Below are 26,612 nucleotides of genomic sequence, written 5' to 3' on the forward strand. Positions count from 1 at the left end.
GAAGACAAAACCTATTTTTTTCTGTATTCAAAAGAGCCTTTATTTGTAATGACTTTCCATCATTGGAATGTATGAAAATAAAAAGGCCCAGAAATTTGTTGGAATAATAAGAGACCCCTTTCTTTCTTTTTCTTTCTTTCTTTCTTTCTTTCTTTCTTTCTTTCTTTCTTTTTCTTTTTCTTTGTAATTTCCTTTCCTACTCATAAATCTCAAAGGAGCCATAGGAAATGTTTTTCTATATTTTAACTGATATGTTCAATAAAGAAAAACATTTCCTATGGCTCCTTTGAGATTTATGAGTACAGTTTTCTAGAAACAGTAAAGGCTCTTCGTCTCATTCAGCTCATAAATGTTTACTTTGCAGGTTTAATTGTCAACGTGTACCTCCTGTTTGATCAATATTGAACTTTTAGTTTTAATGAACCTCGATGCTATGGCATTAGTGGCTCTGTCACGCGCGCGGATATAAACCAGGCCGGAAGTGACTGAGGGGCGCGCGCTGGCTGAGCGGAAGTGACGCATGAGCCGGCTGGAAGAAAAGACAGACGTTCGCACATAAGCGATCGCAGGAAAGTCCAATAAAAGAACAAACACTGCATGTGTGTGCGCCACAGATTCCTGCAGGGTTTTCAGGTAAGGGCTTTTCCTCATCAGTCTCGCGATCAGACGCTTCTGTTGTCCGTCATGCAACGCGAACGCGAACACCAGCTTTCACACGTTTGGAATGTAAATAGCAGCGAAAGTGTTTATTCATTCTTGTGTTTTTCTCCGCTGTTTTCATCTGCTTGGGTTAGGGTTAGGGCTAATGACTAAGTCATTGGTGTGTGTTTCTCTCGGTTAGCATACAGTAGCTCAGCTGCTAGCGGAGGCGTTGCTAAGATACTGCCACATATGCGTCGCGCGAGCCGCGATATTATTGATAACATGAACGCGCTCCTCCAATCACGCGCGTTATTATAAACTCGATCGATCTAGTGATGAATGAAATGCAAATATAGGGAGAATAATATTTGTTTTAGCATGAATACATCCAGATGTGTGAATAAATGCCATCAGTGATGAGGGAACTATAACATAAACAGAGTTTCAGAAGCTTCACTGAAGGATCCTCGTGCAGTGATTGTTTTGACACCTGTCAATCATCGCTCACAGCTGTAGATGTGGCGTGTGCAGTGCCACGTCACCGCGCTTCCCGCCTCAGGGATTCAGGATCTTCCGGCTCGGTTTCCCTTGTTCCGCGGAACCGGATCCGGTAACTCTGAGGATCAGGAATGATTCCCGCTCACTGCTGGAATACTGATTGCGTCACAGATTCTGATGCTGGGCTTCACCTCTTAAGTAAACAGTGTTCGTGTTCCTCTGGGTGTAAATACAGCGCTGAATGCGGCCTCACCTGTTCGACGGCACACAGGTGTGTGTGTGCGTGTGTGTGTGACGCAGAGACGGGCGTGTGCGTGAGTCCTTGTGTGTGCGTGTTTGCATAGTTTAACTTTCTTTTTCCTGAGAAAGCGAGACTTATGATTATTGCGCTCATAGAGAGAGTCTGGCTGAGATACTTCACTTCTTCTCTTGAGGTACTGTGTGTGTGTGTGTGAGAGAGAGAGGCTCTACTGAGGTACAGAACTTACGTGTGTGTGTGTGAGAGAGAGAGAGACAGAGGGAGAGGGGCTCTAATACTGTGAGAGAGAGAGAGAGAGAGAGAGAGAGAGAGAGGGAGGGGGGCTCTACTGAGGTACAGAACTTGTGTGTGTGTGTGTGTGTGTGTGCGTGTGTGTGAGAGAGAGAGAGAGAGAAAGAAAGAGTGGCTCTACTGAGGTACAGAATGTGTGTGAGAGAGAGAGAGAGAGTGGCTCTACTGAGGTACAGAATGTGTGTGAGAGAGAGAGAGAGAGAGAGAGAGAGCGAGAGAGAGAAAGAAAGAGTGGCTCTACTGAGGTACAGAACTTCCTTCCGGTGGCTTCACTTTCTAGACTCCAACAACTTGATTAAATTGTGTAATATTTTTCTAAATGTAAAATGTGCATTTATGTACAAATGTAGTTTTTTTATTACTAAGGGTTTGGCGGCAGGTTCTCTGATGGTTCACGGTTTCTCTTTCCACCGCTTCACTTCTGAGCAACTAGCAAATGCAAATACTGACTAAATGTTCCTCTGCGTTCCTGTTCTGAGATTTGAAGTGGAAACATTAAACACAATGTCACTTGTTTAACTGCAGATTTTCTCTCTCCCTGTAGAATTGCCGCTGACTGAGGAAGAGGAGGATGGCGAGGAAGAGCGGTTATAAAGGTGAGTTTATGTGACCGCTGGGTGAAACATCACAGAAGAGAGATATTATCGCAGAAGTTCTGAAGATATAAAGTTTAGCCTAGTTTTCTAAAGTTTCTTGAGTTTTGCAGCCGCTTTCAAACGCTCCTGTCGTTTAACGGTGAGCTTCGTAGCCAATCAGGGTTTATCGCTGGGTATCGTAGCCAATCAGGGTCTATCGCCGGGTATCGTAGCCAATCAGGGTCTATCGCCGGGTATCGTAGACAATCAGGGTCTATCGCCGGGTATCGTAGACAATCAGGGTATATCGCCGAGCATCGTAGCCAGCCGAGCATTGTAGCTGAGCATTGTAGCCAATCAGGGTCTATCGTCGGGTATCGTAGCCAATCAGGGTCTATCGCCGGGTATCGTAGCCAATCTGGGTCTATCGCCGGGTATCGTAGCCAATCAGGGTCTATCGCCGAGCATCGTAGACAATCAGGGTTTATCGCCGAGCATCGTAGCCAGCCGAGCATTGTAGCCAATCAGGGTCTATCACCGAGCATTGTAGACAATCAGGGTCTATCGCCGAGCATTGTAGCCAATCAGGGTCTATCATCGGGTATCGTAGCCAATCAGGGTCTATCGCCGGGTATCTTAGACAATCAGGGTCTATCGCCGGGTATCGTAGCCAATCAGGGTCTATCGCCGGGTATCGTAGCCAATCAGGGTCTATCGCCGAGCATCGTAGCCAATCAGGGTCTATCGCCGAGCATCGTAGCCAGCCGAGCATTATAGCCAATCAGGGTCTATCGTTGGGTATCTGGGCCAATCAGGGTCTATCGCCGGGTATCGTAGCCAATCAGGGTCTATCGCCGAGCATCGTAGCCAATCAGGGTCTATTGCCGATAGGGATGGGGCCGATCCGATCCAGTATCGGTATCGTAATACCAGCGTAATTCACGTATCGGATTTTCCCGATCCAACCTGCGGAGATATCCGATATCCATGAGTCATGTCTGCGCTTTAACGTTGTCTGCTGAAATGACTCCAAAAGTGATTCCCGCCGGCAAGTCTGCTAGCTGGCTGCAAACTGCGGAATGGATTTCTTAAACAGAGGCGCGGCTCAATGAGACACAGAGTTATGAGAGAAATCCGTTCCGCAGTTTGCGGCTAGCCAACATGTCCGCTTTGTGTAAATACTTCACACTGGAAACACCGCAGAGCAAGACAGCTAAATGCAATGTTTGCAAAGCCGTAATTCAGAGCTCTTTAAAGCTCTCTCGCGTCGTACAACACAACGAACGCAATCAAACATTTAAAAAAGCACCACGTTACTGTGCGTTCACACCAAACGCGAATAGCGCGTCAAATTCGCGTCTACCGCGTCTAGTTGGATGCTTGAATATTTTGAATCCATTCGTGCGTCTGAGGTGAAATCCTGTTCGCAGTCTGTTTGCAAGATGCTGATGTTGATCGAGCATTCATCGAGAGAGTTACTGCATCGGAGCGAGGATTACCCTTCAGATAGTGTGTGTGTAAGATGTTTACACTTGCACTTTTCTTATATTTCAAGACTCAAGTATTTGACATTTTGGGAATGTAATAAATATTGACATGACAATCAATTTGAAACCCTTAAAGTTGCATATTTGTTTTCAGAATGGGATTTTTCCTGTTCTTTCCTTTTTTACTTCCTTTTCTGACCTTATACTTACCTCAAGTTGCCTTTTGGGACATACATGCATACGTACATATCATACTTGCCTGTTGAGAGAAGTTTATTTCAGCATCATATAAAATAAACAATAATGATAACAAAAATATTAAATCAAACACAGCTCTGGTATCGGAATAGTATCGGTATTGGCCGATATCCAAATTCAGGTATCGGGATCGGATCGGAAGTGAAAAAATGTGGATCGGTGCATCCCTAATTGCCGAGCATCGTAGCCAGCCGAGCATCGTAGCCAATCAGGGTCTATCGCCGGGTATCGTAGCCAATCAGGGTCTATCGCCGAGCATCGTAGCCAGCCGAGCATCGTAGCCAATCAGGGTCTATCGCCGGGTATCGTAGCCAATCAGGGTCTATCGCCGAGCATCGTAGCCAGCCGAGCATCGTAGCCAATCAGGGTCTATCGCCGAGCATCGTAGCCAATCAGGGTCTATCACCGGGTATCTCAGCCAATCAGGGTCTATCGCCGGGTATCGTAGCCAATCAGGGTCTATTGCCGAGCATCGTAGCCAGCCGAGCATCGTAGCCAATCAGGGTCTATCACCGGGTATCATAGCCAATCAGGGTCTATCGCCGGGTATCGTAGCCAATCAGGGTCTATCGCCGGGTATCGTAGCCAATCAGGGTCTATCGCCGGGTATCGTAGCCAATCAGGGTCTATCGCCGAGCATCGTAGCCAATCAGGGTCTGTCGCTGAGCATCGTAGCCAATCAGGGTCTATTGCCGGGTATCGTAGCCAGCCGAGCATTGTATCCAATTAGGGTCTGTCACCGAGCATCGTAGGCAATCAGGGTCTATCGCCGGGTATCGTAGCCAGCCGAGCATTGTAGCCAATCAGGGTCTGTCGCCGAGCATCGTAGCCAATCAGGGTCTATTGCCGGGTATCGTAGCCAGCCGAGCATTGTATCCAATTAGGGTCTGTCGCCGAGCATCGTAGCCAATCAGGGTCTATTGCCGGGTATCGTAGCCAGCCGAGCATTGTAGCCAATCAGGGTCTGTCGCCGAGCATCGTAGCCAATCAGGGTCTATCGCCGGGTATCGTAGCCAGCCGAGCATCGTAGCCAATCAGGGTCTATCGCCGGGCATCGTAGCCAATCAGGGTCTATCGCCGAGCATCGTAGCCAATCAGCCAGCCAAGTGGAGCCGTTCGGCCCGATGGTTATTACGGTTAGAACTCGGTTTGTGTCTCTTAACTTTTTGTAGGAACATTGCACTTTTTCTATAGTTTTTCACATTTTCATATTTGTATGTTTAAGTAAATATGAAGTATGTACTTTGCAGCTATAGTTGTTCTACATAGATCTGGATTTCTCTATCATGGCAGTGACCAATGAAGAGCCGTCGTCCTGCTCGCCGATGATCTGAAACTTGTTTCTGTCCCAGTGCTTTTATTAGTTTTATCTTACATTTGACTTTCTGTTGTTAGAGACCTGAGAACATTAAAGCACTGATAACATCATTTGTGCCTTTTGTTTATGGCTTTTATCTTGGTTCCGAGAGGTTTTGTTGCCTGCATTCAGAGTTAGAGCAGATGCAGATGCGGGAGAAAGTGGTCATGTGACCCGCTGATTCACTCTTTCTGTCGGGCTTGAACGCTCTGGGACTGCTGGATGCCGTTCAGATGAGGATCTTTGGAGTCTTTGGTAGAAACACAAATCACGTCTAAGACTAGACTACGTTTGCACTTGATGAAACATTTCTTTACTTCTTTCTGTGCAGTTTAGATGCTCTGTCTGCAGTCTCCAGTTTTGTTTGGCAAATGAAAACTTTGCGTTTCAATGACTTTGCAAATTCCTGGCCTGAACTCTGATCGAGTGTGTGTGTGTGGCGGGGCTAAACGGAGCAAAACACACTGTAAACTGTAAGCTGCAGCATCTTTTGAACAGCCTTTGACCCGATTAAAACGCACGTCACTGCAGTCCGGCTGCTTTATGGCTGGGATTTCTAACCAGCTGTATGTCTTATCAGTTTCACTGTTCAAGGGCTTGAGAAATATTGCTTAAAGGGAAATCCACACACTACAGCTTTAAAGATTCTTTGTGTAAATTGTAGGTCTGCCTTTTTGTAATTAAAGAGTAACTCAGAGCCTGACTCCACCCACTGGCAATATTTGAAAAATGCTGGAAAAGTGGGCATTTGTTTTCGTTTTGAATTAGAGATAATTTAATAGCAGAGACTTAAATGTTTATAAAGATATATTGCTTATGCCTGTGAAACTAGTATTCACTGAGTTTTAAGTTTAGAGACGTGCTCCAGAAAAAAAAGTTCACTGAGACGGAGAGGCAGAAAGCATACCCTGTTTATTTTCTTTATTTTACAAAAGCTCAATGTTTTGTTTTGATTTGTAAGTGGACACATAAAAAAAGTAGACATTTTACAGTTTATTTTTTCATATTTCTTAAGTCTGTATGACCATAAATGACGGAGTATTTTCCACTCCACTAACCCTAACCACTGTACTAAATACAGATAAAGCTAATGCTAAAAATCTACGTTAACTTGACTATGCTACTACACTACTACACTAACAACTATGCTAATTAACTACCTAGGCTACACGAAATAATCTAAATAACTATATAAATGCTATGCTAACTAGATGCTAATATACGTTATCCTGGTCGTTTTCAATACTTGCAATTCCAACTCCTGACTCGCTACAGTGGTTTTGATGGAACAAGATGTTTTAATACCAGGGGCTGAGCCTCTGCCAAGGGCGTGGTGAGCTGGTGCCTGCTTACGTCACGTGGCACCACAACTTCCAATAGGAAAATTCAACTGCAGTAGCCATGGTTCAACCTGAAGAGGGCAGCACTCAGATGTTTTTACACCATATATTGTAGAATTAAAACACTTTATACCCAAATGTCAAAAAAGTTACTCGAATCAATGAAAGTAAAGTCTTACAGATCATTAACTAAAAAAAGTTCTTTTAGGGTTTAGTTACCCTTTAACTTGATAATCTGCACTGTAATAGTTACTGTACTAGTAAAACTGCAGTCGTTTATCAGTTTGGTTATCTTGCAGATTGGCTGGGAGAGTGAGTGTGTGAGTTTAAAAAAGTTCCAAAGTTTGGTGCTAAATAGGAGAAGGATCTGCCGCCTGTAGTTGATTTTGATATTCTAGGTATTATCAACTGGCCGGAATTTTGAGATCGCAATAGACGTGAAGGACTATAATGCGTTAAGAGCTCGCTCAAGCACTGCGGAGCTAAACCATTTAGTGCTTTGTAAGTAATCAGCAATATTTTAAAATGTATTCAATGTTTAATAGGGAGCCAGTGCAGTGTTGACAGAACCGGGCTAATATGGTCATACTTCCTGGTTCTGGTAAGAACTCGAGCTGCTGCGTTTTGGACCAGCTGTAGTTTGTTTATTAAGCGTGCAGGGCAACCACCCAGTAGAGCATTACAGTAATCTAGCCTTGATGTCATGAACGCATAATGCCCAACCTTGCTCGGACCTGGACGACCCCTGTGGTCAGCGCAGTTGTCATACCTTGTAAACATATTCGACAGGTTGAATTTGTTGAACACATTGATGCAAGGGAGTCAGTGCATTCGTTGGATCTTTGGCGTGATCGGCTGATTAATAAAAATGTTGCATGTTTCCCAACTTTGCTGTCATGTGCAAGAGACGGATAAATATATCTCCTTTGATCAACACTGTCGCTCAACATGTTGAAGGACTGAAACAACAATTCGGCCGTTACTTCAGTGAGGATTTAGGTTAAATTATTTGGGTCAGAGACCTAGGCGCCGAGGAAAAACACCAGATATGCTCCATTACTTTTAACCAATAATAATAATAATGAAAAATGATTGCAGCTTTCAGACAAAACTTTCTTATTTTTATAGTTTATTTGAGGCTGTTTCAATGGCGTCGAGAGCACATTATTGTAACGCGAGAGCATCCATGTAATGAATCTCTCCACTCACAGGAGGATTTCACTTGCGCACAACTGGACACGCGCTCGCAAACATACAGTGGTCTCACGGCTCTCGCTCAGATATTATGTGTGTGCGCTCAAACGTTGTGCCGTGCGCTCCTGAATCTCTTGCTCTTTCTGCCACATGATTGGGGAGGCTTTAGTTCCAAAAGGTTGAGACCCTCTGATCTAGTCTTATATATATATATATATATGTATATGTGTGTATATATATATATATATATAAATATATATATATAAATATATATATATAAATATATATATATAAATATATATATATATATATATATATATATATATATATATATATATATATATATATATATATATATAAAAATATATAAATGATTCTGATTCGGATCAGGGCAGAAAACCCTAATCGAGATTCGGGACGTCCCTCCCTGGCTCTACTCTTGACCTACATATTTTTGAGGAAAAGCTTTAACCGAGATCCTCTGCCAAGACTCTCTCCGCTGATGAAGTCAAGCTGTGATTTCAGCTGAACACGTGGACATCTCTAAGAATGTTTCCTCCCCTCTTCTTCCTCCAGATGTGTCAGGAGTGGTGTTCGACACGCACTCAAAAATGGTGATGTCTCAAGGAGGAACTTTTGAGAAGATGAAAGAAAAGGTACTAATGGCTTCTTGTGTTTGTCTTGGGGACCGTTTACACAGAACGAGAGACGCTAATGGTTCTGAGTGAACGGCCCCTGCCAGCCTCATAATGCAATGTGAGATTTGTTGGCTGTTATTTATGATGCTCTGTGTCCGTGTTTATGATGCTCTGTGTCCGTGTTTTTCACTCTTCCAATGAACCGGGCGGCTCGACTCAATGTTTTTGCTCTTGTCAGATAAACGCTGTGCGAGCTGTGGTTCCCAATAAGAGCAATAATGAGATCGCTCTGGTGCTGCAGCACTTCGAGAACTGCGTGGATCGAGCGGTGCAGGCGTTTGTTGAAGGTACAAACACACACTCAATGCAAATGTTGCTCTCCATTGACCCTTTTCACATTTCCGGGTTTCTCAGAAGCAGAAGTCATCATAGTTGGGTAAACTTCTACACTGGTGAATGAGACTACATTACCGCATAGTGAATACTGTTCCCAGTTGCTCAAATAGCAATATAAAAACTAAATGGTGTTTGAAAGTGAAAAAAAAAGATAGAAAGTGTTTGATAACAGCAGTTTTACCGTCACTCCCACAGCAGCTGTATTAGAAACACACTCACAGCAGCATTAACTAGGGTTTTCTTTTGCAATTTTTGTAATTTGATGCAGAGGTAATATAATACAAAGTATTTTTTATAAATGTACATGCATATATGAAAACAAATGAAAATATAAAAAACAAGTCATCAGAGTCTGTGAAAAAAATCAATTTAGTGTGATCTCAGGGTCACATGACTGCTCTCATTGCTGTGTGTGTCGCTACTGTAAAATGACTGGTGTCTGTGTGTGTGTGTGTGTGTGTGTGTGCGCGCTCTCTCAGGTAGTGCCGTGGAGATCCTGAAGGAGTGGAATACCACTGGGAAAAAGAAGGTGAGGAAATCATAATGTATGATGATCATGAAATAAAACTGTAAACAAAACATGCAATTTAACCCCTGTGTGTCCTTAAGGATAGTTTTGTCTTTTGAATTTTTTTGTTATTTTCCCTGTTAATTCCAAAAGCATAAATATTGGCAGAAGTGTGTATTTTTATTGGAATTTCAATATTTCACCCTCATTTCCTTTCATAAATCTATTTTACAGTAGGTACCCAAAATATTTGCACTGTAGGACCTTAAGGACAAAAATGTCCCCATTGAAATCCATTAAAACTGCAAACAAAATTTTTAATTGTAGGGTTAACTATAAAATGATTCAGTCTTTGTTAATAGGCTTTCATTTTGTTAGCAAGGCTTCAAAATAGTTTTTTTAATTTTTAATTTTATTTTTAATTTATTTTTAATTATTACCAGAAAGGCCCATGTTCTCAGGCCTATAAAGCAAATACTCACTTTTTTGTGTGAGAGTGTGTGAGAAATTATGCTGCTGTCTTTACCGCTGCAGCTCAGCATATAATGAAAAAAGTAAATGTTTGTTTCACAGTTAGGGTCACACATTTTTTTATAGATTTATGGCTTTGATTTTCCAGCAGTTTTTGAGTTCAAAATGCTTTATAAAATATATATTTTATATAAAAATAAGTCATAAACTAAAATCTCTAACTTTTTTTTTCACTTCAACAATAATCTGTCATGGGTGTTTTTGTCCTCTCAAAACCTCAGAGTAACTATTTTAAAATTGACACGAAAGGGTTAAACATGTATGTGATGCAAGGTGGGATAAAGTTTAATAATCCGTGCCGGCTGCCTGTCCTCCTGCTGTTCTTCAGTGTTACATGCGTTTGCTCTGATTCACAGCCCAAGAAGAAGAAGAAGCCGAAAGCACAGAGCGATGTTCCCGCAGACGCGACTCCTGCCGAATCTCCCCCAGACGCGGAGTGTCAGGAGGCTGTGAACGGCTTCCATGCGAACGGTTCTGCGGCAGCCGAGTGCGAGTCCCTGGACTCTCTGAGTGAGCAGCTGGACTGTGTTTCTCTGGACGCAGCGGAGCTCGACGCCGAGACTGCTGTCCCGGAGGCTTCAGAGGCCACAGGTGTGTTAGCTGAGGTCATGTGATGCTCTTCTGTCTCCTGCTGGTGCTGACGGGGTTAATCTCTGCAGGTGGAGAGGTCACGTCCTCATCAAGCCCCGGAACCACTGATGGGCCGCGGCAGAACCATCACGGTTTCCGTAGTAACAAGTCTCAGTCCAAGCCGGTTTCCAGCTCCCAGAATCCCTCGATGCCCATTCCTTTCGAAGACGCATGGCGAGGTTCTGCTGCCAGGAAGATCGCTGGTAATTTGTTTGTTATTATGACTTTTATGTGACTGATTTGCTGTCGTTAGTCTCCCTGTCTGCTCTGAAAATAACCGGGCGAATGAGAACCTGTGTGATGCTGAGGCGAAGTTCTTCCGGCCGTTTCATCGGTGGTTTAAATAAAAGGAAAGATCATCTTGAGAGGATGATCAGAGGGTTAGTGACCCGTGGCGGACCCTGGCATCGGCACTATAGGCTGAGGTTAACCCTAACCCTAACCCATCGGCACTATAGGCTGAGGTCAACCCTAACCCTAACCCATCGGCACTATAGGCTGAGGTTAACCATAACTGTAACCCTAACCCATCGGCACTATAGGCTGAGGAGGTCAACCATAACCGCAACCCATCGGCACTATAGGCTGAGGTTAACCCTAACCCTAACCCTAACCCATCGGCACTATAGGCTGAGGTCAACCCTAACCTAACCCTAACCCATCGGCACTATAGGCTGAGGAGGTCAACCATAACCGCAACCCATCGGCACTATAGGCTGAGGTTAACCCTAACCCTAACCCATCGGCACTATAGGCTGAGGTTAACCCTAACTGTAACCCATCGGCACTATAGGCTGAGGTCAACCCTAACCCTAACCCTAACCCATCGGCACTATAGGCTGAGGTTAACCATAACTGTAACCCTAACCCATCGGCACTATAGGCTGAGGTCAACCCTAACCCATCGGCACTATAGGCTGAGGCCAACCCTAACCTAACCCTAAGGAAGAGCAGCACGACTCCACATCAGTCCACAGGCAACACATAAACCAGAACCTCTACTGAACCGAAAGTTTGACGAAATTACAAACAAATAATCATGTCATGTGACGTATCAAAACAGAGCTTGCGTTCAATGGGAGCACAATGTGCCTGTGAAATAAAAATAAAAAACAGGCATGAGAGAGACATGAGCAGCGGTGAAATGTTGTGCAGCTGAAGCATTGAGTTCATGTTAAAGCATTTATCATTTCATAACCTAATATAAGAGTTCAAACGAGTGACAGTTTAAGTTTACATGACTGAAAGCTGTTTGACCTCGTCTACGATTTAACACTTTCACAAGAGATTGAAGTTTGTATGTTATAAGCTATATTAACACTAAAGGGATAGTTTCAGTTACTTCTCGATTTTATTGCATGATTTTTGTGTTGCAGGAAAAGCGTGTATTTCATATCAATGTTCTTTAAGTAGTGCAGTGAAATGATGCCTCTGCGACACGAAGCCTTACTATGGAAACGGCAATTTATGGTGTGTGTGTATGGTTGTAAATGGACACAAAGGCTTTTTGTTTGATTGATTGATCGATCATTGCAAAAATCGCCAGAATAGTCAACTGATCGTTCCAGTGATCGTTAGATTAGTTGATTATCAAAGTAATTGTTAATTGCAGTCCTAACAGACGCGTGTTTGAGGCGGAGGGCAGGCGTACAGATTAATGCCCATTGGTGGATTGATTCTCTGTTACTGTTAGCATTGGGAACGAGCATTTAGCCTAAGGGTTAGCCGCATCTACTCGGTCTTTATTCCACGTTTGAATAATAGTGCAGTGATCATGGCTAAAATTACACAAATGGAATATGGGAATAAAGGTGTCATCAATGTGACATGCATGATTCATCATCATAATAATGAGGCTTTTAAAGGTGGGGTATGTGATTCTCTTTTTTGTCCATTTTTTTCAAAATCACTTGAAATCCTATTCCTAACCCACTTACAGCCACTGAGTTAGAAGCACTGAAATGAAAATTAAGCAATTTAATCATCTGTGGAACGGGCAGGACTCGGAAAAACTCCATCATTTCCAAGACCACCTAGAATCATTGGACAGTAAGTTCGTCAATCAAACGGTCGTACCATATCCCCCTCCCCCATCCCCCTCGCGTGCGTGACCGCGAGAGACAGAGAGAGAGAGTAATGGGTGGAGTCAGGGCCAGCGTTGGAGGAAAGAAGGTAGGACCATTTGAGTTGTGTATTTTCAAAATCTGCCGGCCGTTTTGCAAATCCCATACCCTACCTTTAAGAGACATACAGTAGTGAAAAGTGTATCCTAACATTGTTTAGACTGGTACAAAATGTTACTTTTTTTTAACATTCTCTTTATTACATTTTCTACATTGGCACAAACAAAATTCACTTTGCGGAAACAGTGTGCTGTAATATTCTTACATATGTAAACAATTTATATTTTAACACAGATAAGATATAGGGGGGAAAAAAGGGTGGAGGAGGAAGTAGTAGTAGTAGTAGTAGTAGTGGGGTTAAGGTTCAATTATTGCTGTCTTATTAAAATTAATAGTGTTTCATACTACATAAAAATTATCAGTCTTCTTTAAGGAAAATCGAATCTTTTCGAGTTGAAGGCGGTGTATAACATCTCTAATCAGGGCAGAGCAGTGAGGTGGATTTTATTTTATTTTTATTTACAGTTGAGCAAAAGCAATCTACATGCTAAGAGTGTGACAACCAGCACAATACACTGTTTTTTAGACAGATCCACAGTGTCACTACTGACACCAAAAATAGCCATAACTGGGTCTGGGTCTAGTGGTTTTTCCAACACCTTTGACAGTAATTGAAAAACTGAAATCCAATAACTACGAATATTAGGACACTTCCAAAACATATGTCCTAGTGATGCTAGCGTTAGACTGCATCTATCGCATAATGGTTCCACAGAAGAGAACATCCTTGAGAGCTTTAGTTTAGACAGATGAAGTCTATTTAAGATCTTGAATTGTATTAAACCGTGTCTAATACACAAAGAAGAAGAGTGAACCCGCTCTTGTGCTTCTTCCCATTGCAAATTTATTTAATTACAAAATAAGGCAACACTAAATAATAGAATGAAAATAATTAAATAAAATAACAGTGTTTCTGTATTCATCAACAAGATCAGTGTGTAAAGCAAGATGCATTGTTGGGTAATGCAATGTTGAAGTTGAAATAAATGCAAAAGGTAACAAAATACACAAACAAATTTCACAAACAAATCCAAAACCAAAGTCCCCTGTCTCTCGGCTCAGTTGGTGATCTCTTAAGAAGCGTCTAAGGCACTGTCACAGGTGTTTCCAGTTGGCTGTCAATTGAGATAATTAGTGGGTTCAGGTACCAAACTGCAATTCCCAAAACCAACAGCAGAGGTCGTCACAATGGATATTCCTCCTTTAATAAATGGATTCTGTAAAAACAGTGTGTCCATCTGAGAGGTTGATGGTTCAAAATGTTTAATTCTTGATGATGCCCAGTGGCTTGTAGTTTTGTGGCTCATGCGTCACAAGCACACGGACAGATACCCGAGGGAACACTAGTACACTCTTCATTAGGGGTGGGAATCTTTTACCATCTCACGATTCGATTCGATTCCGATTCTTGAGGCCACGATTCGATTCAAAAAGATTTTCGATTCAAAAAGATTTTCGATTCAAAACAATTCGATTTTATTCATAATGATTTCTAATCAGGTTTCTGATCATGATCTACTCTCATCTGCTTTGCAATACAGAATGACAAACGGAGACATTAAAGTGTCTTTTTCACATTTATTAAGTTCAATTCTCAGGGAAGTGCCTTTTATCAAAAACATTGAAAAAATATTTTTACTTGGTACTTTTAAAGCAAAGTATTTATGTTGACCCATAACGAACTTACTTCCAATACTTCCTATATTAATTATATTAATTGTATTAATAAAACAAATGGAAGTGATTTGGCAAGTCAACTGTAAGGTTACATTTGCCAGCATATGTCCCAACATTGCTGAGAACCAACAGGAAAATAAATGTGTGCCTGTACTAGCAGCGTACTTGTAGTAAATTAATACAAACTTCAGCATATTCTGAATCTCTAGCATTTAATAATAGACTTCTAACCAACATCCTCTTGTTATTTCCAATGAGCAATATAATCCTTCAGACAAAAAAAAAACATTTTGCTGTAGCAAATTCACAAACAGTTTTCGTTCAAAAATATAGAATTATGTACCAGAAGCTATCATAACGTATAATGCTTGTGGACTTATGCATATTCTGAATAATTAGTAACATACAAAGTCGCTCTTGACTTATACACAACTAAATAATAAAGAGTTATGACTTGAAATGTTTGCTGTATACCACAATCAAAAATAGCAAAGAAAGTGAATGAACATCTGCAGAGAGTAACTTACAGTCAAAATGTAACTTTTTGTGACTGGCATTGCACATATTGCATACAGATCAGATCGGTTTACACAGCATATTGATGTGAAAACTAAACAATACAGAAATTAGCTCTCATACAAAAAAATACTAAATAGATCACAATGAAATTGCCAATGTTCCATACGTTAGCTTTTAACGAAGACATTCTCTGGTGCCGTTCGGATTTGGCGCTCAGCCATCATGCGTCTGTTATGTGCGCGTCTCTGTTATGTGCACGCCACAGACTGTCCGCGCACTGCACGTCCGCTTCAGAGTTCCGCCTTTTGCGTTCCTTCAATGTTACGTTATTAGATTTTATTTTATTTTTTTAGAAAATCGATTTTTGACATTTGTGAATCGATTCAGAATCGTCCACGTCCCGAATCGCGATTCATCTAAGAATCGATTTTTTCCCCCACCCCTACTCTTCATGCTCGGAGTGACCTTAGATGTTGTGCTCTCTTAGGGGACTGTGTGAAAGTCTAGTGTTGTAAATGTTTGGTGTTTTGTCAGGGCCGAACGTGGATCGCTCCGTGAAGGACCTGCAGAGATGTGCGGCGTCACTGTCTCGCTACAGAGTCGTGGTGAAGGACGAGATGGACTTATCCATCAAGAGAATGAAGCAGACGTTTGCTGAGCTGCAGAGCTGGTATCTCACACACACACACACGCACACACACACACACACACACTCATGCACGCACACGCATTCACACACCGTAACGTGCTCACGCATGCACTAACACACTTGCGCTTACACACGCATTTACACATTCATGCATGCACTAACACACTCGCGCATGTACTAACACTCACGCACGTGCACTCATGCACTAACACACTCGCGCATGCATTCACACATACACTAACACACTCGCACATGCACTAACACACTCGCACATGCATTCACACATACACTAACACATTTACACTCACGCATGCACTAACACTCACGCACGTGCACTCATGCACTAACACACTCGCGCATGCATTCACACATACACTAACACACTCGCACACGCATTCACACATACACTAACACGATCACACATGCACTAACACACTCGCGCACGCATTCACACATACACTAACACACTCGTCTTCATCTGTATAGGTACTTATTCTCCTGTTTTCACTCTTCGCTCTTCACCAAACATTACAGAGCATCTAACTACTGAAAGAAAGTATTTATTTATATTTTACTTGGAGTCATGTAATGAAGTAGGCCTATATGAGTTCTGTTAATGTCTTAAACTTAGGAAAAGGACAGAAGCCGTTAATCCCCGATTGTTACACAGACGAGGAAATCTGAACTCGCCCACTGTGACCAGCAGGTTTATGTCTAACTTTAGCAAACAGACTCAGCAAAGTAAATAAGCGTGCAAATAATCTCAGGGTGTCATATGGATATGGAAACGTTTATGAGCAGCGGATGCAAACCAGCAGTTCAAAATCAAGTCAAGTGTTTATTCAGCATGAGATCTGTTTGTCTCTAATGTTCCTGTTCTCTGTTCAGTCTCATGGATCGAGAGGTGGCGCTTCTCGGCGAGATGGACAAAGTCAAAGCAGAAGCCAGTGAGTAGAGTGACCGCACTGCTAACCGTCAGTGTGTCTGTTCTGTCAATAACTGTTGGCTTAATTCTCTGATTAATTGCAAGGTTTAACAATCATAGTGTGAAAGTTTATCATTTGCATGTATTTTAGGTTCTGTCAGTTTAAACATTTAAGTGATTTAGGGTTAGGGTTAGACATGAAAGAGAACTCATTTTGGAATTTGTGTTCTGTTTTCTCTGCATGTACAATATCACTTTTGTAGCTTCAACAAAGATTAGTCAATTTATGCAGTGAAGACTAGACTATGCAGTGTTTTTACATTTGATTATTCAATTTCTGTACTGGAATCCTGTTAGACTTACCTGAAGAACAGTGTTTCTATTTAACTGTTTATTTATTAAATTTGTATCTTTGTCCTATTGTGTTTATCTATGCTTGTAATTTATAATTTTCTATGTAGATTCACTCCACTACTAAATCACCCTCCTAATCATTCTAGAATGATTAATTGCTTGAAATAGAGCTAATCATCTGGTGAAACTGTTTTCATATCGCAATATATATTGCAGAAAAATAAAATATTGCTGTCAGTTTTTTCCAATATCGTCTGGAAACAAGTCCTGTACACAACAGCAGGATAGAGCGCTACACAATCATTTACTCATGTCAGAGCACATTGTCAGTTTAACATATTTTATTGGATTTCTAGTCCTGACTAAAAAAAATGTATATTCAGTTGATTCCTGTGAAAAGGTTCTTAATCAAGTTAATCTAAATGTAGGATTAGAAATGTTGAAAAAAAAAAAAAAGTCTTAAATCTATAGTTTCCATTTTAATTTGAATTACTCAAGCATGGTTTTCGCCAGGAAAGTAGCCAAAGAAGTTAACATGTTGTCAAACAAACAAACGTGCTGACAGTGTTTTCATGCTGGAGCTTCACACACATCTCCACTGTTCTGAGCTCCCCTTAACCCTTGCCTGTCCAATGTAGAAACGCACAAGTCTTTTCAAATAAACTGTCAGGACTCCTAAACGAGCAGTGAAACAGATATTGGACAGATATTCTCCAGCCGCTGAACAGGTTTAGGCTGTGCATGAGGTCTTGCGTCAGGTTTTGCCGGCTCCTGTTATTCCCTGCTAGTAGATTCTGTAATGGACCGTCTGACTGCAAAAGGAGTCTTTCTCTCTTTGGAATTGTTTTATAATTAACAAACGTTGCAAAATTTTAAATCTAAATCTGTTATTCATTATTGTGTGTTTATTTCATTTTGATGGAGGGTCTTCAATGTATGAATTGTACACAAGAATACACTCCTGATTGTTGTCTTGAAGTCATTTTCTGCAGTCATTAGTCACGTGACACTTACGACTTATGCGATTGGCTCAGAAACACGTGTGTCCTTGATGTTCCAGTAGTTTGAATCAGCAGCAGTGTTTGTGTGAGATCACTGTGTTCAGTGAAGATGATCAGGTGTGTGTGTGTGACAGTGGCGATTCTGGACGGGCGTCAGAAGAGAGCGGAGGCGCTGAAGAGACTGGCTGACCAATCAGCATCACTGACTGAAGAACAGCTGACTGAACTACGAGCAGACATTAAGGTGAACACACACACACACACACGGCAGTTTAAAACATTACAAACATCTCTTTTCTTTAGCAGTTGCCTCATGTCATGTCTCTCTCTCTCTCTCCAGCACTTTGTCAGTGAGCGCAAGTATGATGAGGATCTTGGTAAAGCTGTGAAATTCTCCCATGATCTGGAGCCTCTGAAGTGCAGCATCATGTCGTTCGGATCAGGTGCGGCAGGGAACAGGACTGTGCGTTTTCCATATTAATGAACGTATGAAGTGTTGATGTGTGTGTGTGTGTGTGTGTGTGTGTGTGTGTGTGTGTGTGTGTGCAGTGTATCATCCTCAGACGAGCTACTCCAGCCGTTCTCGCTGTAGCTCCTCCTCCTCCGTCACAGGCTCAGTTCCTGTCCAAGCTCCGCCCCCCTCTGAGCCTCAGGCCTCCTCGTACACGGGCCGCCCCGGTGGGCCACACAAACAGGTGAGGAGTCGCACGTTCATTTATTCCAGCTGTCATGTGCTCTTTCTGAACATCTCTCTCTCTCTCTCTCTCTCTCTCTCTCTCTCTCTCTCTCTCTCTCTCTCTCTCTCTCTCTCTCTCTCTCTCTCTCTCTCTCTCTCTGTCTCTCTCTCTCTCTCTCTCTCTCTCTCTCTCTCTCGTGCGCATGCGTGAGCGTGAGCGTTTGCTGGGTGAGTGTGGGGAGCGTGTGGTGAGTTTGAATGTTTTTTTGTGGCTGCCGTGCCTAAAACTAGTATTTCACCTTAAATTATTTTTCTTATCTTTTCTTTTTTTTTTCTGTTTTAGTTACTAAGAATAGGTTTTTGGAGTGCTAATCTGGGCCGTGTGCTACCTGCACTTGAGGAAGCATGGCGGTCCCGGATTCGCGAGTTTAGTACACACTCACGCGGCGTCATGCAGTGAAGGTGGCGGCTGCCGTGAGTGTGGAGGATTGTTGTTTAGCAATAGGTGAAGTTGTAGGCCATGAGTGCATTTTGTCAGCCTCAAAAATGAACAATGCTAATGTTATATTTTTAAATAATATAGACAAAGCAAATGATTTAGTTGAGCGTGGGATCATTATTGATGGTTTGTTTACACCTGTTCTCCCTTTATCAATGCCATCTAAAAAAGTGACGACATCTAATGTTCCTCCGTTTATTAGTGACCAGCTTTTAACGCAGTCTCTTTCCCGTTATGGCAAATTGGTGTCTCCAATAAAGAAAATACCGATTGGCACTGGATCTCCATTGTTAAAACATATCGTTTCATTTTGGCGTTTCGCCTACATGATTGTGAAAGACAACGCTGAATTAGACCTTGCGTTTAAATTCCGAATCGACGACTTTGACTATGTTGTGTTTGCAACAACAGGGAAAATGAAATGTTTTGGATGCAGTAAAGTGGGACATTTGATTCGTGATTGCCCTGATAAAAGAGAAACATTAGTAACAGAGCAAAATATAAATGAGGTAACTGTCCCGCCGCCACCCGCGACAAATCAACCCATTGAAATTGACAGTACAGAGCCAGACGCGATCGAAGCAGAGCGAGCTGAACCCGAGGCGATCACAACAGAGCTGCAAGGGATAAGTCAGGTTAATTCTGAAACTACTATAACGAAAGGGTCGTTGAACAAAACAGTAGAAAATGCGGAGTCCACTGGATCTTTTGATGACGGACTCAACTTGACAAATCGAATAGTCACTTGTTCGGAGAGTAATGACATCAAGGTGTCTGAGATCCCACAGTGTGAGGGAGAAAGACAGCCTTCGATTGAGCAAATACGTGAGAATGATGGCATTGACATAGAAGCAGAACATACACTGTTTAAGGTACCGTTAAAACGAAGGCAAAGTGATAATACTTGTGACTTGAGACCTGTAAAGAGAACAGATGTAGGTGAATGTGAAGACCAGGCTGACACAGAGAGTGGCAGTGAATCAGACTGTAGTCTCTCTCTTTCACAAACTGAATGCGTGAGTCGCAATTATGAAGTGGAAGATATAAAATTGTTTCTTAAAGCAACGAAAAATAGAAGAGGGGTACGAGTGAACGAATACTTTCCTGACCTTAAACAGTTTATTGAAAAGACAAGGTGTCTGATGGCTGAAGGTTTTTTTTTACCAACAAAGAAATCTACAGGTTAAAGAAGCTAGTGAGAAAACTCAATACTGAAATAAACAATGATGGGGTTGGAAAAAGCTAATTTAATGATAATCAGTGGTTTGTTTTTGCTGTTTTGTTATTTATTCTCTATGGGTGAAGTTAGCGTTGCTTCAGTCAATGTAAATGGAGCAAGAGATGTGAAAAAAAGAGTAATGTTATATGAAATGTCTAAACAGAAAAAAATAGACATTATTTTTCTTCAAGAAACTCAGTGATTTCAAGAATGCTGCAGATTGGGAAAGAGAATGGGATGGCATCTCTATTTTAAGTCACAACACTGCTAGCAGTGGAGGAGTTGCTGTTTTATTTTCTAAGAACTTTAAACCAATTTCGTATGAGGTTGAAGAGATTATAAAAGGTAGACTTTTAAAGGTTAGAGCTTTATTTGAAAATTATGTTTTTGTTTTTATTTGTGTTTATGTCCCAACCTCAGGAGTTGAAAGAATGCTGTTTTTGAATACTCTTAATTTAACCTTGCAAAATTGTGACAGTGAAGAGTTTTTGTTTCTGGGAGGAGATTTTAATTGTACTGAACAAACTATTGATAGGAATCACATAGAGCCCCATGAGCCATCTCGAAAGAGACTTATTTAAGTAATTAAAACCAATGAGTTGTGCGATATATGGAGACATGTTAATGGTAATCTAAGACAATATACCTGGTCTCATACCCGTGACAATGTTTTTTTCTTTTGCTAGGTTGGATAGATTTTATGGGTTTAAACATCAATGTGGTATTTTTAGCAAATGTTTTATTGTCCCTGTTAGTTTTTCTGATCATAGTATGGTGTGTTGTTCTTTTATTTTGAACTCCATTAGACCAAAGAGTGCTTATTGGCATTTTAACAGTTCTTTGCTAAATGATAAAAATTTTAAGGAAAATTTCAAATATTTTTGGGAAACGTTTAGAGCTACAAAGAATACATTCCAGTCATTGAGGCAGTGGTGGGATTTTGGTAAAGTTCAAATGAAACAATTTTGTCAACAGCATACTCGAAATATTACTGTACAGTTATCTAAATCCATGAAGAACTTGGAGACATCAATAGTCAAATTACAGGAGTTAGCTGAATCAACTGGGGGGGAGGATGTTTTGGAAGCTCTTACAATGAAAAAAACTCAACTTGGTGATCTTTTAGCGGTTAAGGTGCAAGGAGCTCTGGTTAGGTCCCGTTTTCAAAATATTGACCAAATGGATGCTCCAACAAAATTTTTCTTTAATTTGGAAAAAAAAAAACGGACAGAAAAGATTAATTCACGCACTGCGCTCCGAATCTGGCATGTTATTATCTGACCCTATTGATATTAGAAAGAGAGCAGTTTGTTTTTATGAAAAGCTGTACAGCTGTGAATGTGCTGCAGAGCCTGACACTGACAATGTCTTTTTTGAAAACTTGGCACAGGTGTCTGAGGATGCCAATACGAAACTCCGTAAGGCCATGAGCCTAGAGGAGTTGAACAAGGCCCTTCAGGGCATGGAGTCCGGGAAGGCTCCTGGCATCGATGGTCTTCCAGTAGACTTTTATAAGTCGTTCTGGACAGTGTTGGGGGAGGATTTGCTTGCGGTGCTCAATGAAAGCTTGGCTGAAGGGCGGCTGCCGTTGAGCTGCCGTAGAGCAGTTCTTACACTCCTCCCGAAAAAAAGAGACCTGACGGAGATTAAGAACTGGCGCCCTGTGTCGCTGCTTTGCACAGATTACAAACTGCTCTCAAAAAGTTTGGCAAATAGAATGGCAGAGGTAATGGAGCAAGTTGTTCATCCGGACCAGAGCTACTGCATACCTGGTAGGGTCATTTTTGATAATATTTCTTTAGTGCGGGATATTCTAGAAGTCTCCAAGTTGTTTGATTTAGATTGTGCGTTGCTTTCTCTGGATCAAGAGAAAGCTTTCGATCGAGTTGAACATAATTACCTATGGAAAACCTTAGCAGCTTTTGGTTTCTGCCAAGATTATGTGGAAATGGTAAAGATGCTGTATACTGATGTTGAGAGTGTGCTGAAAGTGAACGGTGGCTTATGCACTCTTTTCAAGGTTGGTAGAGGTGTCCGCTTATGCTGATGATGTGATTGTAATAGTCAACAGTCAGAAAGATATAGAGATATTAAAGAAATTACTTGAAGATTTTAGAGTTTTATCTTCTGCTAAAATAAACTGGAACAAAAGTGAAGCTTTAATATGTGGAAATTGGACTGGCGAGGAACTAAACATTCCTGATGGTTTATTTTGGAGTAAAGGAGGTTTAAAATACTTAGGGGTCTTTTTAGGAGATGAGGACACTGTACAGAAAAACTGGGAAGGGATTGTTGAAAAAATTAAAGGTCGATTAGCCAAATGGAAATTGCTGGCCCCAAACATGTCCTATAAAGGGCGTACTTTAATTATCAATAACTTAATTGCATCTTCTCTCTGGCATAAGTTGGCATGTATAGATCCACCTGTGAAAATGTTGAATGAAATTCAAGCCTTACTGGTGGATTTTTTTCTGGGATAAATTACATTGGATTACAAAGAGCATTTTATTTTTGCCTAAAGAAGAAGGTGGACAGGGTCTGATAAACTTGCAAAGCAGAACAGCAGCTTTTCATCTACAATTTATACAAAGACTTCTTTCGGGGTCAAGTGACTTTGGTTGGAGAGTGACTGCATGTGCTATTTTACGGAGTCTGGGAGGCCTACAGATGGACAAATCTCTCTTTTTGTTAGACCCCTTAAAACTGAATGCCTCCAATATGCCAATTGTTTATCGAAACCTTTTTAAAGTATGGAGTCTTTTTAATCAACAAAGGACACCGTGTATGAAATCACTCTTCTGGTTGTTAAATGAACCCATAGTATATGGAGCTCGCTTGGATATTTCTACTGTTGAACACAGTTTTCCTGGACTAAATAATATCCTTTGCCAATCCAGGATCACCACCTTAAGACTTTTGCTAAATGTGGCTGGACCTAATTTTACGAACATTGAGCAAACTGCATCTCATTTGAGATTTTCTTCAACTCGAATAGTTGCTCAACTGATGGCAAAGTGGCAGTCTGCTCTTTCAAAGGAAGAGAGACAACTATTAACAGACTATTGCACAGGAGTCGAGACTCCTAATACTGAAGACTCTTTTCCAACTATATATTTGTCTCCCAATTTGGATGATTGTATGGGTTTGTTTTTAAAAACTGGAAAGTCTTTGTGTTTGGATTTCTTGTCGGTTACAGGAAAAGTCTTGTACAAAGCTTGTGTTTTGGTTTTTAACAAGAAGATTTTAAATGTCAAAGTGGATACACCATGGCGTTCTTTCTTAAAATTGGATGATAATGTTAAGCCTGAATGGAGAGTTTTGTATAAGCCACCGTTGAAAAAGAGAGTAGGAGATATACAATGGAGAGTGCTTCATGGAGCAATAGCTGTTAATGCTTTTATTTCTGTTTTAAATCCTGAGGTGAGCTCTGAATGTCCTTTTTGTTTTAAAAGAGAGACTGTTTTTCATGCTTTCCTGGAGTGCTCTAGATTAAATCCATTATTTGATGTTTTAAGAAATCTTTTTGATGCTTTAAATGAAACTTTCTCTAAGGAAATATTTGTTTTGGGTGCAAAATATGTGCAGAAAAGACGAATTGATTGTCAATTAGTAAATTTTATCTTGGGTCAAGCTAAACTAGCTATCTATTCAAGTAGAAAAAATAAGATTGAGCAAAGGACTGGACATAATGTTACTGTGTTGTTTTCAAATCTCATAAAGTCTAGAGTGTTGATTGATTTTAATTTTTATAAATCTATGAATGATCTTATTCCTTTTGAACTAAAATGGTGTAGCAAATGAGCATTGTGTTCTATGATTGAAGATGAATTATTTTTTACACATTTTCTGTAATTTTTATCCTTTGTGATAATGTATATCTTGTGAATGGTTTTATGTAGATTTGTAATAAAGAGCATTTAAATTCTCAATTCTATTTTCTCTCTCTCTCTCTCTCTCTCTCTCTCTCTCTCTCTCTCTCTCTCTCTCTCTCTCTCTCTCTCTGCTGTGCAGATCTTCCAGGGCAATAGGCGCTTCATTCACGGTTACCAGGGAAACCAGCGCTATAATGGAAACACCCACCCTGAGCGAAACCCTGGCCGAAGCAACTACCGTAACCAGGGAGAGCGCAGTCACCAGAGTGACATCACATCCCAGCCGGCCAATAGGGCGAGACCCCAGAGTGACATCACATCCCAGCCGGCCAATAGGGCGAGACCCCAGAGTGACCTCACATACCAGCCGACCAATAGAGCGAGACCCCAGGGTGACCTCACATCCCAGCCAGCCAATAGTGTGCGAGGCTCCGCCCACTCCTCGGGCTATCGCTCGGATCGCCCCGCCCACAACGGGCTTCCACAGAGGCAACCGCGGACGCCCTGCCCGTGATGAACACACACACACACACACACCGGTCAGATGAAGAGAAATATCAAGTTTACATCTGAGTTGAGCTGCGGCCCGACTTCTGCTCTTCATTCTTCTCTTGCTCTTCTTTTCCTCCTCCTGTCTGTCTGAGCTGCTCACATTAGAGTCAGTGTTAGTCTCAGTAGTTCCTGTGAGTGTTTCTCGTGGGCTTCCTCTTTCATATCGTCCGTGTCGAGGAAAAAGTTTTCAGCACGTTTGTTATTCACATACCAGATGATCAACACTAAGATGGCAGGCCGAGTTTGTCACGAAGCTCGTTTAGTGGGCTGAGCGTAGTTTGTGTCAGTTGTTAGAGATGTTAGTCCACAGTGTCTCTCCATGCTCACGATATACCTCACGCATCTCCTCCTCAGACATCTCCTCCTCACACATCTCCTCCTCACACATCTCCTCACGCATCTCAGACATCTCCTCACGCATCTCCTCCTCACACATCTCCTCACGCATCTCAGACATCTCCTCGCGCATCTCCTCCTCAGACATCTCCTCCTCACACATCTCCTCATGCATCTCAGACATCTCCTCACGCATCTCCTCCTCACACATCTCACGCATCTCAGACATCTCCTCGCGCATCTCCTCCTCAGACATCTCCTCCTCACACATCTCCTCACGCATCTCAGACATCTCCTCGCGCATCTCCTCCTCACACATCTCCTCCTCACGCATCTCACGCATCTCCTCCTCACGCATCTCCTCCTCACGCATCTCCTCCTCACACATCTCCTCCTTAGACATCTCCTCATCTCATGCTCTTCTCCTCACCTATCTCCTCCTCAGACATCTCCTCCTCACGCATCTCCTCCTCGCGCATCTCCTCCTCGCGCATCTCCTCCTCGCGCATCTCCTCCTCAGACATCTCCTCCTCGCGCATCTCCTCCTCGCGCATCTCCTCCTCGCTCATCTCCTCCTCGCTCATCTCCTCCTCAGACATCTCCTCCTCGCGCATCTCCTCCTCGCGCATCTCCTCCTCGCGCATCTCCTCCTCGCTCATCTCCTCCTCGCTCATCTCCTCCTCGCTCATCTCCTCCTCACGCATCTCCTCATCTCATGCTCTTCTTCTCATGCATCTCCTCCTCACACATCTGCTCATCTCATGCTCTTCTCCTCATGCATCTCATCTCATGCTCTTCTTCTCATGCATCTCCTCCTCACACATCTGCTCATCTCATGCTCTTCTCCTCATGCATCTCCTCATCTCATGCTCTTCTTCTCATGCATCTCCTCCTCACACATCTGCTCATCTCATGCTCTTCTCCTCATGCATCTCCTCATCTCATGCTCTTCTTCCGCCCCAACGCTTCCGCTAACCCTAACTCTTCCTTTTGCCTTCCTGAAAGACTCTCGTTGGAAAGAATCTGTGCTTGCTTTGAATGCTGGAATATCAGATTCACAAACGTCTGTGTGTTTGATCAGGATGTAGAAAAGCTCTTCTGTCTGTCAGGAGATCTGGATTGTTTTGCTCACATGTTAATTCAGCCTCTGTCTCACTTTTCTTGGGTTGCTTGATGTCCTGATGATCAGCTCAATCCTGTATATATGTAAACTATATGTATAATGATTTTGTAGCCTCCGGCCATGTATGTAGTGCGATTTATTAGTTCTCTGATTGAACTCTGTTATCAAGCAACTTCTGTTCTTCCTCATGTATAGAGAAAGAGACTCGTTTTTGTTTTTCCAAATGATCTGAGACCGCTGTAATCAAGTGCCTTCAGTCATTCGCTTTCACCATCCCATTCCTTCTGCTCCGGTTCGGACCAAAGACATCAGATGCTCCTGTCGTGCGAATGCACTAGCGAACACTCATCGTCTTTCTGGCTAATTGACCTACTTGCTTTTCCTTTATTATAAATAAAGAAGGATTGGTAGCAAATGCTTAAA

The 26,612-nt window shown here is 42.0% G+C and overlaps 1 protein-coding gene across 2 annotated transcripts; it reads left to right on the forward strand.

The window, feature by feature from the left end:
* The first annotated feature begins 489 nt into the window (after positions 1-489).
* Positions 490-26,612, forward strand: spats2 (spermatogenesis associated serine rich 2). Of its 2 annotated transcripts, none has more exons than XM_084138458.1 (13): positions 490-633; positions 2,235-2,286; positions 8,478-8,557; positions 8,778-8,886; positions 9,415-9,464; positions 10,331-10,565; positions 10,634-10,807; positions 15,518-15,653; positions 16,521-16,579; positions 18,047-18,156; positions 18,253-18,355; positions 18,462-18,607; positions 24,318-26,612. In XM_084138458.1, exons 2-13 carry the CDS (start codon positions 2,262-2,264, stop codon positions 24,690-24,692), a joined length of 1,602 nt encoding a protein of 533 aa, XP_083994584.1. In that variant the 5' UTR covers positions 490-633; positions 2,235-2,261; the 3' UTR covers positions 24,693-26,612. The 2 variants fall into 2 exon arrangements, with proteins under 2 accessions (XP_083994584.1, XP_083994585.1); XM_084138459.1 differs by lacking the exon at positions 490-633 and adding an exon at positions 1,294-1,411.

Source organism: Abramis brama (genome assembly GCF_963993115.1).
Source record: "Abramis brama genome assembly, chromosome: 16".
Taxonomy (NCBI): Eukaryota; Metazoa; Chordata; class Actinopteri; order Cypriniformes; family Leuciscidae; genus Abramis; species Abramis brama.